Below are 15,264 nucleotides of genomic sequence, written 5' to 3' on the forward strand. Positions count from 1 at the left end.
TTTGTATAGGAAGTTTTGTTTCGCTCACCAGGATTCAGGTTTTTATCCACAATGCAGGAGTCAGTTGAAAAATTGTTTTTAGACAGGTGCATTCTTGAAAGCAGTTATAACAGCTCGATCCGTGGTGTTTGTTGACATTCTCATCCTTGTCTCACTGGCCTTAGGTTTAATATGCCTCATGACGACAGCAATAAGTGCAAAGAAGAAGGAGTGAAGAGTCCCCAGCATGTCATGGCTCCAACTTTGAACTTCTATACCAAGCCCTGGATGTGGTCAAAGTGCAGTCGAAAATACATCACTGAATTTTTAGAGTAAGACTTGAACTTTTTTTTAGCACAGACTTCTGGTGTCTGACTTCAATGTAGTGAACTAATTGTGGGAAAGAAAATGTAGAGTTAAGCATTCTTTTCGAGTTGTTATTTTTGTTGACATTCCTTGGAGGAGGAAAAAAAAACACTCTCTGCCATCTGGGTAGTTCATGTCCTTGCCTGAGATTAGATTACAGACTGAGCTAAAAGGAAGATTAGGATCTTACAGAGAATGTATACACACGTTGCTTTATTCCTGGTAAAGCTAGAACATCTGTTCAGGTCTTGGGGGAGGGGCCATGAATATGATTACATGATGCAGGAAGGCCACAGATGTTTATGGGCTTTAACGTAGTCATTTTGGCTTGGAAAGGGGTAGGACAGTGAGACAATCCTGAAGAAGGTTCATCCGGGTGGAAGAGATTACAGCAGCCCTCCCTGTTGTTGAACGGAGGCTCTCTCTCTCCTCTCTTCGCTCTCTCCTCTCTCTCTCCTTCTCTCTTTTCTTGTTTTGTTTTTTAAGCTTCCTGCCAGGCTGCTCAAAGATCCAATTACATTATACAATATTCCTGTGTCACAGATTTATTGCTTTTCTCTCCCAGAAGTACGAAAGGTTAAGTGATTGTCCTAAGGTCACCGGGTGTATATTTCTCAAGCCACAGGAAAGAAGGGGGCTTTATTAATCAGAACTCACTGGGGGTGAATTTTCCAGAAGTGTTTGTAGAAAAGTCCAAAGAACTAGAGGGTTGCTCTTCTTCCTCTTTAATCAGGTGGCCTAAGGTGTTTCTTGCCATAGTTGTTGATTAACTCACTCATCTATTCAGCAAACATTTACTAAACATCTGGTGTTATGGAAGATGAAAAAGACTATCTTTGCCCTGGCCGGTGTGCTCAGTGGTTATAGTGTCAGCCCTTGGACCAAAGGGTCTCGGGTTCGATTCCTGATCAAAGACATGTACCTGGCTTGCAGGTTTGAACCCTGGCCCCAGTCAGGGCGCGTGTCGGAGGCAGCCAGTTGTGTCTCTCTTATATCGATGTTCCTCTCTCTCGCTCCCTCTCTCCATCCCTCCCACTCTCTCTAAAAATCAATGGAAAAATATCCTTGGATGAGGATCAATCACAACAACAACAACAAAACACTGTCTTTGTCCCTAAGAAGCTTATAGTCTATTGGAGAAGATAGTGAATGAATGAATGAATGAATGAATGAATGAATGAATGAATGAATGAAAAGATAATTGCCCTGAAGTGTGAAAAATGCTACAACAGATACATATTTTCTACTGGCTGTGTAGTATACATAGCCAACAGGTATACAAACAAATATACACCAAAACATATAACTTCAGCTTCTAGACTTAACCTTGGATGAAAAGAATAAAGCAGATCTATTATAGTGGCAGATGGCTTTCCTTTGCATCTGGAGGTGTTGACAAGTCACGTGTCACCCAGCACTCTCCCATCTGCATCTCTTGCTTTTTCCAGCGGTGATGGTGGCGAGTGTTTGTCTAACCAACCTGCGTCCAGAGCCTACACTTTGCCTTCCCAGCTGCCCGGCCTCCTTTACAACGTGGATAAACAATGCGAATTGATTTTTGGACAAGGTTCTCAGGTGTGCCCATATATGGTAAGTGTTGGGAGTTGATTCTGGACTTCTTTTTATTCCTAGTTTTCCATTAAATTTTCACTCCCATATAAACCACTCACGGAAAAGTTGAGAACGGTCCATTGACTCCTAGTGGTAACAGTGATGACGATGGGGTCAGTAGTCACAGCTCTTACTCACTGCTAGATGGTGCTCTCCCTGCTTTCTCATTTCTCTCGTGACAGGCCAACACGGGGATGCATTATGGTTGCTAACGTACAGGTGGGAAGCGAGGCTCCGGGAGGACAACTTGCAGAGCTGGTGTAGTGGCACAGCTCAGCCCTGTTCTCTCCTGGTCTCTCTTCATGCCCATGGACCTGTCTAGGTGACCTTTTTATAGGGACTCTTCTCGATTCAGTAAAAATAATTCACGAGACAGACCTGTTTCCGTGTCTTAGCTTGTCAAAGCTGTGTTCTGTGGCCACCTTGAAATCATTTCTGGTTGTAGCTGAGCTGGTGGGTGGGTGCTATTTCGATGTCTGTGTTGTGGACACTTGGATCAGTGATGTGACCCAGTAGCTATCAGTTTTCATATGAGCAGAACTGTGCTCCTTTGAGGTGGCCCATTCTGTCTCATTGGATACATGTGTGTGTTTTGCTGGGCGACCTGTCAGAGATAGCAGGGTGAACTGGGAAGTACAGTGATTCTGTGGAGATAATAAAAGATTTTGAGTCAGATCCACTCATGATTATATTCATTTTTGTGTTACACATGATGGTAAACGTTAGGAGGAATCCAAATGCCCAATAATAGAAAGGTTCAGCCAATTATGGTATCTCCATTTAATGGAATACTGTACAACAATTAAAAATTAACCACACATGAGAACATGATCCTGATATATTTTTTTAAGTTAAAATAACAGGATAGATAATTATTTTGTAGAGTATGTTCTCAACTGCAGAGGCAGGAAACTACTAGAAAGACTGGGGAGTTTGAGGCTTTTCTATATAAAAAAATAAATTATTAGTACTTTCTAAATTTTTATGAACATGGTTTAGTGTAATGATCAGGGGGAAGAGTCTTTAAAATGTATACTCTGAAACAGAGCTAAATATATCGACTCGTGTAAATCTAAAAATCAGGCCTGGCGGTGTGCCCTGAATGCTGAATGCCCTTGTTCGCTTCAGGTTGAAATGTACACTGTGGGTTGATACTTAAACATTTGTGGTAAAAGCAATGAGAAGGATGAAATGATGGCCGCCTCTGGAGGAGGAGGGCTTTGGGCTTGAGAGGACCGTGCCCGGCCTGCAGCAGGGCCTGTGACATTTCCTGTCTTTAGTTGGGTGGTGGCTGCAGGGCCATCCACTATGTTGTTGTTTGGACTTTTTGTATGTCTGACATTTTCCCGATATTGTCCACTGATAATCCCTCCCACACTAGAAGAGAGCTGCCACGTGATCGTGGTATTACGGAGCCTGCAGGGAGAAAACTCTAGGCGTGCACTCAGCCACCCCTAAACTCACATACCCACCTGATCTCGGCCACCGCTCCTCACAGCCTAAGCTCATCACACACCTGCAGCGTGAGCTCATCACACGCCTGCAGTATGAGCATGCGCCTTTGCCTCTGCACAGGCAGGACTCAGTAGGACCAGAAGACGTGGTGTCGGGCGCCCTGAAGGCTCTTTTCCACACCATCTCAAGTCCCACCAGCCATAGAAATGTGTCTCGTGGGCTCTCTGTTTCCCTTGGGATATTTGATCACTTATCATACCAATAAATAAAATTCCTTTCCAATCTAGACTATATCACTGACAAAACAATCATTGAAAGTAATCCTTGCCTTGTTTGATGTCATCTAATCATGTCACTGAATTGTCATGTCACTAAATAAGCAGATGCAATGTCAGCGACTCTGGTGCAGTAACACGGATGGAGGAGGAGGAGAGGATGGACCAGGCAAAGGCTGCCGGACTCAGCACACGCCCTGGGCGGACGGGACCGAGTGTGAGCCCGGAAAGGCAAGTATCGCCCGACCCTTCCTTCTTCTGGGGCAGAGACGGACAAGGGCTCAGCAGGCTCAGACAGCTCAGCGTGAGTTAGCACAGCGTGTCTTAGCTGAATACTTCTTTGAGGCAAGGGATTCAGTTTTACTATTGAAAATTGTAAAAACTTAACATTCTTGTGTAATATCGATACTATAGACATAACTATCACTATTGCCTTCATTTTAAGGCATACTTTTTCTCATTTTAACATTTCTTAATTCCAGTGTGCTCTTCAGTTTATGGATACACTTATTGTGGGGTAGAACTTCTTTGTCTTCTTTCTGTCTCTTTTGGAGGTGGCAGTGGAAATCGACTAGTATATGATGAAGCATCTTAAAATCAAAATGCAGAAATACAGTGAACTTACAGTGTTCACTACTGGTACCAGGCATTTCCCAACCTTTGTCCCTTTAAGAAGTGATGATGTCTCCTGGGATGTAACCAAGTCCAAATTCTCAAGTGGTTTTCATGGTTCCCACTTATGTTTGTTAGTAACCAAACAAAATCTGCTACTTCACGGCCTAATGGCAACAATGTCCCATGCACCTCGGAGTATGATTGATGCAACCTGCTTCACCTGGTAGCCATAAAAATAAAAAAGGTACTGTGTTGGTGATATCAACATCTGCACCCAAAAAGTTGACTAGAAAATGTTTTAGATATAAACCATAAATTTTTTCAATCCATATGGAAAATGGCATTCTGTCACTTACCAATGATGCGATGCCTGGATGCTATCCCGAGTCTTTTGTCTTTCTTACATGTATGTTTCCTGTCTTCTGTCTTCTTCCCATTGTTTACGTTCTTCACTTTTAATATTTGATTCTTATCTCACATTTTTCCCTCTACTTTTCCTTGGAGAGAACAAGCACTGGGCGTCCATGGAGGGGCCCTGAACAGCTGGCAGATCTGATCTCTTCCCCGACTCACAGAGAGGGAACAGAAGAGAGAAGTGACTTGCCCATGATCGCACATTTCGTTCAGGGCAGAGCCCCCGACTCTGGAGCCTGCCCTCCTGACTTCCTCCCTTGTTCGGTCTGAGGAGACTGAAGGGGCCTGTCATGCTCATCACGGAGCTTCAGTTTCTATTGGTCAAACAGGAGGGCTCGTGGTGTCTTCACTCATCTCTCAGGGTGGTTATAAAGTTACATGAGCTGGAGGGCAGGAAAGTGATTTGAAAAACACAAAGTTCAATACAAAAATAAAAAATTACAATGAAGATGATTTTATACTTGACTTGGTGACTAAGTCAGCTCAAATGATCACCTCTGAATGGCTAGGACTTCGGCAATGAAGTGTACACCTTTCCCCGATAACAACCTCACCAAAACTGCATGCAGACATAGGTGTAACAAGCTTTGTGCTTTTCATTAGCTTAAAAAGAAATACATGTCCTTGGTCAAAGCTAATCTTTCACTTTTCATGGGACATTTAACTCAATGTGTTGATGGCCAGAGGATCGTAGCTTTGAGTGGAAAGGAATATGATTGGGTTCTTAGGTTTTTATGACAGCCTTTAAGAATTCACTCGTGAAATGAAGAGTCCTTCTAAACACAGTGACCCAGACAGCTGCCACCAGTTGACGGGGATGCCAGTAGACATGATACCCCTGTTGATGACTTGGTTAGTTGGCTTGACTTAGAACCAGCCAACTATATTACTTAAATTGAAACTGTTTAATCTCAGAAAAACCACTAGTACTGTGTTGTGGTTTTTAGTCAATCTGCACCCACCTAATATGTCTATTTCTGACACATGCTGTTGCTTAGAAAACTATAACGAAGAAGGATTCTCAAAAAAAGGAAGAAGTGAATATAGTTAGTAAAACTGTCGTGAACAGGCTGCCGAGTGGTGTGCAGTGATGTGGTATCCCAGCCAGTGCTGGAACACAGAAGGACTGGGAGGATGTCTGCTGTGTCTTTTTCTAATCTTCTGTTTTTGTAACAGAAGCAGGAGACGAGGGATTGCAGGGTACTCTTACACTGAGGGGTGGGATCTTTGGGAGATCTTGCAGAAGACTGTTTTGGTGAAAGCTTGCGTTCAGCAGTGAGGGACTTCGGGGCATCCCAGGGGCGGATGCAGAGCCCCTTCAGAGAAGCAGCTCTGAGAAGAAAACGATAGGCCCACTTCTAGTTGTGTTTTAGAGAAGTGGGGAAAAAAAAGAAAAATGGCCAAGTCTAGTAGCTTTTACTAAAGATGTGGGTATATGTGTGTTTATTCTCCCAAAGAGTATTTATGCATTTTACAAATGCCAGAGATGGTGGGATATATGTTGGCATAGCATTTCTTTCTGTTCTCTCATTTTGTTTTTATAAAATTGGCAGTAAAACCATATGCCTTTTCTCTAGCAAATTCTGACTCCCTTTGCTGAAGGGTTCATTTTTTTCTTCCTCTTCTCTCTTCCCTGCTTCCTCGGCAGTGATGTCTCTTGGGCTGCTGACACAGGCTCTTTTGATGAATGACTGTCTCTTTATTTTCTCCATTCTCCTAAGTCCATTAATATTTTTATTTAAACCCTGTTTGTGGGTCTCAGGTTTGAAACTTTTGTTTTAAGCCTCCGTGGGCTGAAATTGATCCTCAGGTCCCTTTTCCAACCTCTTTTCTTTAAGGGACTTGGGGATTATTTAGGGAAAATATCCTGTGTATGGTTCTGGACCCTCTTAGGAAAGGCTGACTGTATTTTGGCCGGGACTCCACTAGCTAGTTAATGCTTTGTTATGATGTAAGGGCGATTCCAGTATGTAATTATCGTTTGTTAGCTTTGCCTGGAAAATGGATTATCTTGATACATATTTGCCAAACAGCCCTGATTTCCGGCCTCTGTCACCCCAGGCACTTCCCCTGTCCCTCTGGGGTTCTTCCTCTCTACTGAACCCCATCAGTGGTCACCTCAGTGAGACATGTTCCTTGCAGACCACTTTTCAATTAGAAGTTTTCTTTTGAAAAGGGACCATGTTAGGACATTTCAGGGCAGCGCTGAGTGGTAGCACCTGTGTTCTCATTTCGCTCTGAAATTGATTGTTTATTCTTATGTGGAAGTACAGTCTGCAGCATAGAGATATCAACAGACTGAAAGTTTAGTGTCAAGAGGAGAAAAAATGTATTTGCAGGTATTTCTTCTTTTTAAACCCCATGAATCGTGGTGGGGATTTTTGTCCTTGTTGTTGTTACTTTGTAGAATTTACAAAACGTGTATCTGGCACCAAGACTTAAAGGCTGAATTTGAGCGATAGCTGTGACCTCAGTTATGTATTAATTAGAAATTTTGTTCAGGTGAGACCCAGTTATAGTACAATGAGCCCTTGATTCTGCAGACCTTGATTTAACGGGCTTCGGATTTAGTAGACAAAATTCCTGGTCCATGTGTCATATGTGAATATTAACACCCTGTTAATTTTAAAATGCTTTTAACCAAGATTGGCTTATAATTAAATTAACCGGTTATTTTTTTGTTATTAATTCACTGTGATTTTTTTAAAGTTTATTTTTTTATTGATTTTTAGAGAACAGAAGGAAGAGGAAGAGATAGAAACATCTATGAGAGCGAAACATTGATCGGCTGCCTCCTGCATGCCCCCTACCAGGGATCAAGCCTGAAACCCTGGCATGGACCCTGATCGAACCAGCGACCTCTTGGTGCACAGGTCGATGCTCAACCACTGAGCCATACTGGCCTGGCTCACTGTTATTATTATTTTTTTTAATCCTCACCCGAGGACATTTTTCGATATTTTGTTCAGATAGAGTGGGAGGGAGAGAGAGAGAGAGAAACATCGATGTGAAAGGGACATATCAAGTGGTTGCCACCCACACAACCCAACCAGGGCCAGGGACAAACTGCAACCGAGGTCCGTGCCCTTAGCAGGAACCGAACCCGGGTCTCTCCAGACCGCAGGCCAACGCTTTAACCGCTGAGCCAAACCGGCCAGGGCTCACTGTTATTTTAACAAATTTTAGCAAATAGACCGTGTTTTGGAAAAAACACCGTAGTAATTTTGCTGACATAATAAATAAATATTAGGTATCTATAACTATAGTCTACATATTTAAATCCAAGAGCCACTGCTCATAAACAATGTTTGGGGAATGATTAGCACATGATCACACTGCATTGCACTCAGTAATTGGTTCTGTTGCCTTGTGGAGTGACTTTCCATAGCAGTTTTTTTTTTTTTTTTTTATCCTTACCCAAGGACATTTTTTCATTTTTTTGTTCAAATAGAGCGGGAGGGAGAAAGAGGAAGAGAGAGAGAGAGAAACATCAACGTGAAAGGGACACATCGAGTGGCTGCCACCCGCACGACCAACTAGGGCCGGGGACAAACTGCAACCGAGGTACGTGCCCTTAGTGGGAACCAAACCTGGGCCTCTCTGGACCGCAGGCCGATGCTCTAACCACTGAGCAAAACTGGCCAGGGCTCCATAGCAGTTTTAACACGTTGAGGCCGATGTTCTCACATGCACGAAGTCATGCCCCAGTCGTATGCGTTTGTTTATTCATGGTGACTGATAAATGCATGCATTTAATAGACCTATTCAGTATCCATTTAAAGTTATAGTAATACATATAGAAAACTTTTCTGTGAAATTAAACTTTTCATACATAATTTTCATTACAAAAACATGTCTACATAAGTAAAAACAGGCAAACTAACTAATTTGTCAATTTTTTAACATACTCATTCAGAAAACCTACTTTATTATATAATGGTCTTTTGGCTGAATTAGTCAGTTATATCAAGGTTTCACTGTGGTGTAAACAAATGGACTCTTTTTTTTCTGACACAAAAAATCTAATTTATATTTAAACAGATTATGGAACTGTTAGGGCAGCTCCACAAAATCATCAGAGACCCAGGCTCCTAATTTCTTTCTGCTCCACTATCATATGCAAATGATCTTCATCCTCAAAGTCACAAAATAGCTGATGTAGCTCCAGCCATTAAGGCTGAGTTCCAGGCCGAATGAAGCCAAAAGGCAAGGAACAAAGTTGCAAAAGAACCTTTCTAGAATCTCACCCACTCTTATCTGTTCAAAAATCTGGGGAAATAGATTCTGTACCAAGGATGAAAGGGAGAATGGATATCAGGTAGACAATTGTCTTAGCCTTACCAAAGCATTTCATTAATTTGCTTTTGAAATTTTTCAAATTTCAGTCTTTTTTTTATTTTTATTTTCTATCCTCACCCGAGGACATTTTTTGCATTTTTCTTCAGATAGAGCGGGAGGGACAGAGGGAGAAAGAGAGAGAGAGAAACATTGATGTGAAAGAGACACATCGAATGGTTGCCACCCACACGACGCCAACCGGGGATGGGGACAAACTAACCGAGGTACATGCCCTTAGCAGGAACCGAACCTGGGACTCTCTGGTCTACGGGCCAATGCTGTAACTGCTGAGCCAAACTGGCCAGGGCTCAGTCCTTTTTTAGATGTCATAAATTGTTCCCATTGGCTCAGAATGAAGAGAGAGGCAGCCTGTGTCACAGTGAAGAGTGTATTCTTGAGTCAGATTGTCTAATGGTTCGGCTCTGCCTCTTACTGAGGTTTGGCCTCAACCCCTCTGTGCCTCCATTTTCTTTTCTGTAGATATGGGGTAATAATAGTACCCACTTCCTAGTATGCTGTGAGAGTTAAGTAAGTCGATATACCTATAATGCTTAGAACAGTGGTGACAAATATTGTGTCGATGTTTGCCATTGTTATTACTAACTCTATTTAAGTCTGGTCCCCTATGTGCTCAGCTGTGTGCTGCTAGGTGCTTTAGATACACTGTTGCGTGTTCATGTTACACTCAAGACAGCTTTGGCAGGCAGGTCATCGTTTTTCATCTGTGGAAGTAGGGTCCAGTGACTCGCAGGTCACAGAGTTGCCTTGTGGGAACTAGACTTTTGCCTGCTAAACTCTAGTGAGCACTTGAAATGTCAGTCTGAACTGAGATGTGCATAAGTGAAAAAACACACCAGGTGTTGAAACCTCGTCTGAAAAAAGGATTTTAAAGCTCATTTATAATTTTGTGTTGATCATGTTTAGAAATATAAATGATGTTTAGATATTTTGAGCTAAATAAGAGATAATTGAAATTATTTTCGGTTTTCTTTTTACTTGTTTTAATGTGGCTTCCAGGAATTTTTGTTTAAATATGTGACTCGGGTTACATTGTTCTTGGATAGTGGCGCCCTAGACTAAGCCGCTTCCCTCGTATCTCGGTGCATGTGTTCCAAGACATGTTCAAGAACGCCGTGGAGACAAATAGAAAGTGATTTCAGGGAGTGATGTGGTCACCTCTGCCTCTGCCCACACTTCTTGGGTATGGAGTTGCCCAGAATTCTTTGGATGCAGAACCTTTTAAGCCTCAGCCAAATAGCCCAGGGAAAGGGACGTATCCTCATACACTAAGAGGACAATTACAAGGGAGAAGGCACAGCCGAATGGGGAAAGTTTAATCACACTCTTTAAACTGCTGTTCACCCAGTGTTTCCTGGGACCTTCGCCTGCCTCTCTCTTGCCCACGTTGCCTGCGTGTACCACCACCACCCCCGCCTTCACGGCCCCACGCCCTCCTCCCTGTGGATAAATCACAGAGAGCCACTAGCTCTGCTTGGAGATCTGAGTGAGCCGCGGGCATCGCCCTCCTGTCGCCAGGCTGCCACTCTTTCTTTGTCCCCTGCTCAGTGACCTCGGCTTTGTGTCAGGGCCTCACACCCAACAAAGGCAGGGGGCTGCAATGGGCTTCTTGGCTCTCTTGTCCTGCTGAGGACTTTTATTTTTTGTTTTGTTGTAAACATCACGGCCTTCTTCCTGCTCCAGGCTGGAGAATGTGAAACCATTAGTAACCAAAAAAGCAGTAAAGGTTCGGGCTCTCTGTAATGTGTCCATTTTGTTTGAGTGTGTTCCTGTGCGTGGGTGGAGTGAGCATATAGGAAGCCTATAACTCACTCTTTTTCTTTCCTGTTTAATTAAAATTGGGTTTTCAAATCCATAGGAAGCAATAAAGCATTAAATTTTAACAGGCTCGAAACATCTCTGGGCCTTGTTAATGGAAACTTGCTTTGCAAATCCAGTAACTCATTTGGCCCTGCCCACAGCTAGTCTGCCCATTTCCATTCCTCATTTCTCCGAGTAGACTACCTGAGCACCTGGAAGCTGGCCTCTGGAGATACCCTGAGAGCCTGGAGCCCACCACTCAGTGGCCAGTTTTATCCAAGCAAGTTGTAAATGAAGACACAGCCTAAAATTAATCAGTACGGGATTAAAATCCCCCCATTCCATTCGCCACGTGGCTGATGAAATTGTACTACTTCACACCTGCACGTGGAGAACAGTCAGAACAGGGTGTATTTGAAAGGACAGCGGGTCCTACGACGTCTCAAGCACCGAGCTCTCCCTCATTGTTCCCCTTATTAAATACAGCACTGCAAGTTTGGGTTTTGTGTTCCCAAAGAAACGGAGGACCCCCTGACTCATGGATCCTGGGGAAGTTGGACTCACTTTGGAACCTGCTCAAGAACGTGTGGAGGGGGCATCAGAATCGCTGTCCGGGAGTGCAACCGACCAGAGTAAGTCCTAGAACCCACCGCTGTGACCGCTGGGGTAGCAGGAGGGGAAATGCCTGGAGACATAATTTAGCTGGAGACAGATAAAGAGTGGGTGGACTTCCAGGGCTGCCAAAACTTTATTCTTGGGCACATCCTTTCTGTTACTATTTTTCTCCAATGATCCTTTACTATCAAAAGCTTTGTCTACCGAACAGTCGATTCTTTTGTGTCGATTGGCCTTTGGAACAATTTTGACAGTCAGCATAGCTCACTGCCCTTCCCCCACCCTCTTTAGTAGCCTGGGATAGCATGCTAATAAAGTGAACAGATACATTTTTTCATGAAGACATGAAGGAATTGGTCATTTCCATCCAGATTGTAGATAAACGCACCCTTTCCAGTTAGCTTCTGAAATGCTGCAAAGGTGCACAGACCCCCAGGGCAGCATTGGCAGATCCCAAGGGACCCGGAACCCCAAGCCAGGAATTACTTCTTGAATCAATCTAGTTGCTTTGCAGTTGAGACAGCCAGACAGGTCACAGATTGGGAGTGTCCTGCTCCTCAGGGTAACTCCCCTTATGGGACCAGCCTGACCTTGGTAGGACTTGCATGGTCAAATAGTGGGTCTTTTCTCAGCATCTATCATGGTAGACCTGTGTTTGCTGGGGAGGCTGTTCACAGGTAGGTTTTAAAAATTGCTTTCTTCGTTGTGAGGAATGACATCCAATTTTGTGTGGCTATAAGATGTATCAAATTTAAAGGAATAGAAAATAATCCATGATATTATTGCCGCTGAACCTATATAGGTTGGGTTTCCCAAAAAGTCTTCACAGATTGGGGATTGTTTTTATATGTATAAACAACAACCATTTTTTTAAGAAGCATCTTTTTCAGCCTGATGGGAAATGATTTTGCCCAGCGGTACTCAGTTATTTTTAACAGCCTGCTTTAAGGATAGCAAAGGGGATGGCAGGAGAAGCAAGCAGGTGAAGTAACAGAGTGGGCTGGTTCAGTGCAACAGAGTGAAGACCAGGTGGTCGTTGTTCATAGGTAGGAAGGGGCCTGCTATTGACAAAGCTTCCACACTTTCTATAACAAAAATCTGAGTTGTGTAAACAAAGAAGAACACCACTGTTGCAAGTCCTGTTCTACGTAAATACCGTGTAGCACAAATCACAGATGATGATCGATTTACTTTAATATATTTTTGTTCACAGCCCAACATTTAGTTCATATCCACATATTATTAGTCTGTATAGAAGACAATTATGGAGCTATAAGATATAGACTCTGGTTTATAAAATGAACACTATAGCTATACATATAAGCTAATAAAATTAGATTTGCCTATATTTAGTATTCATTTTTTTAATAATGGTGTAAAATAGTACATGCTTTAAAAATTTCAGATACAAAAGTATTTGATATAAAAATTTCCTATCATGCGCTGGCTAGTTTGGCTCAGCGGTTGGAGCGTTGACCTACAGACCAGAGAGTCCTGGGTTCGGTTCCCGCTAGGGGCACATACCAAAAAATAAAAATAAATAAAATAAAAATCCCTATCATCATTAGTTCTAACCCCCAATTATCTCCACAAGAAATAACTTTCAAAAAACAATTTTATTTGTATTCTTTTGGACTTTCAAAAAATATTATAGATGTAATATGTATTGTATGAAATAAGTATTATACAAAATAAAGATCACATTATATATTGTATTCTACAACTTGCTTTAAAACATTTAAAGCTAACAACAAATATGAATTGTTTAAAAATTAAAATTTATTGGGTGGTTACACTGAATCAAATTATTATTACAGCAAGCTATATTATCTTGAGGTTATGGATATTGCAAATAGGCACTTTTGAATTTCTGACTCAAGAGTATCATATTCAAAAGAAGTGTTTGGTCTTTTTTCTTTAAAAATATTAGAGCAGTTCTAGAAGTGCTGTGGGAAGTGGAGAGAGATAAATCACTCCATAATTGGGATGGGCCAGACAAAGAAAACCACCCCATGTAAAGATCTCAGCGGGAAAGGATCTTGTGCTTCAAAGGAGACGAAGATCCCACATTCAGAAGTTAGGGACCAATCACTGAAGACCTCAGTGAGAGGCCCTTGTTCTTGCTGCTTACTGCGGGAGGTTCTAAAATGGTGCAGTCCACCTAGCTGAGTGTCTGCTCTGACTTGGCTTCATTACGACCCCTGCGAATGGTGCAGTCCACCTAGCTGAGAGTCTGCTCTGGCTTGGCTTCACTAAGACCCTGCGAATGGTGCAGTCCACCTAGCTGAGGGTCTGCTCTGGCTTGGCTTCACTATGACCCCTGCGAATGGTGCAGTCCACCTAGCTGAAGGACTGCTCTGGCTTGGCTTCATTACGACCCTGCGAATGGTGCAGTCCACCTAGCTGAGGGTCTGCTCTGGCTTGGCTTCACTAAGACCCTGCGAATGGTGCAGTCCACCTAGCTGAGGGTCTGCTCTGGCTTGGCTTCATTACGACCCTGCGAATGGTGCAGTCCACCTAGCTGAGGGTCTGCTCTGGCTTGGCTTCACTAAGACCCTGCGAATGGTGCAGTCCACCTAGCTGAGGGTCTGCTCTGGCTTGGCTTCACTAAGACCCTGCGAATGGTGCAGTCCACCTAGCTGAGGGTCTGCTCTGGCTTGGCTTCACTAAGACCCTGCGAATGGAGGAAGGAGAATGCCTCTGAAAAGAGGTCCCAGGGGCACCAGGGAGTCAGTTTGACAAGAGAAGGGGACACAGGAAAGGGAAATCAGAGTCGAGTCTCAGTTGAAAAGCTTGTTCAGAGAAATCGGCAGCGCAGATGGTTCCTCATGTAGACTGAGGAAGTGGTTGCTGTCCTGGTTCTCAGTTCGAGGGGGAGGTACCCCTCCTGGCTACTGGCCTTTTCTCAGTTTGAGGAGCTTCATCCTCAGAATTCAAGGTTGACTCTGTTAGGAACACTGGATTGTTTTCATTTTTTCACAGTATTCGTGTGATTCAAGAATGCATTTATTTAGCACCCAGACACATTATGCTGTATTTTTAGGTTTTTTTTTCCTTGAAAGTATAAAAGCTAAAAAAGAAAAGTGGTCTTGCTGTGCTCATGGGTTGCACCCTACCCATGAGCAAGCTGTATGAACCACATGCTTTCTGATTTTAGTCAAAAAATTTCTGGTCTCAATTTGCCATCATGACTATGGGGTCCTAATCATTTGTCTTTAAAAGCTTTACTTATTTTTCTTTTTTCTTTTCTTTTCTTTTTTTTGTTATGTCCCCCTAGCAGAAACTGAACCCAGGACTCTCTGGTCCGCAAGCTGATGCTCCAACCGCTGAGCCAAACCGGCCAGTACTTTACTTATTTTTCTTAATTACATTTTTGACTCCTGTCCTACAGGCAAAATGAGCATTTGTTCTGGTTCCAATTCACATCTGTTGTCCTAGAGAAGCTTAATAGCCCCTTTCCCCTTTTCCCCTGCTAAGTGTCCTGGATTGGACAATTAATTATATGGTCACCCCATCTATGAGAAATATGTAATATTATAAAACTTTAAATCCGAACCAGCAAATCCTAACTGAGAGTATATCAGAACAAGACCAGCACTGGGACTAGAAGAGGCATGATCAGGCAGTGGGCCCGTACCGGTTATTTTGTGTTTTAAATTCGCTCTAAACCCCGAGCTTCCTGGTGACAGGAAGAAATGGCTTATTGAATTGTTTCAGTTCGTCAACATAAAAAAACCCATCCAGTTCTTTAGGAAAGATGAAGTATTTCCCTCTTCTA

General features: G+C 42.9%; 1 protein-coding gene across 2 annotated transcripts in view; it reads left to right on the plus strand.

Moving 5' to 3' along the window:
• Positions 1 to 15,264, plus strand: part of ADAMTS9 (ADAM metallopeptidase with thrombospondin type 1 motif 9) — a 161,035-nt gene that overhangs the window by 37,128 nt on the left and 108,643 nt on the right. For both annotated transcript variants that reach the window (XM_036267064.1, XM_036267065.1), the window contains 4 exons: positions 165 to 311; positions 1,794 to 1,935; positions 3,795 to 3,917; positions 11,358 to 11,503. In XM_036267064.1, coding sequence (XP_036122957.1) covers positions 165 to 311; positions 1,794 to 1,935; positions 3,795 to 3,917; positions 11,358 to 11,503 — 558 coding nt within the window. The remainder of the gene's footprint in view (positions 1 to 164; positions 312 to 1,793; positions 1,936 to 3,794; positions 3,918 to 11,357; positions 11,504 to 15,264) is intronic.

The sequence above is a fragment of the Molossus molossus genome, unplaced genomic scaffold, assembly GCF_014108415.1.
Source record: "Molossus molossus isolate mMolMol1 unplaced genomic scaffold, mMolMol1.p scaffold_m16_p_18, whole genome shotgun sequence".
NCBI lineage: Eukaryota > Metazoa > Chordata > Mammalia > Chiroptera > Molossidae > Molossus > Molossus molossus.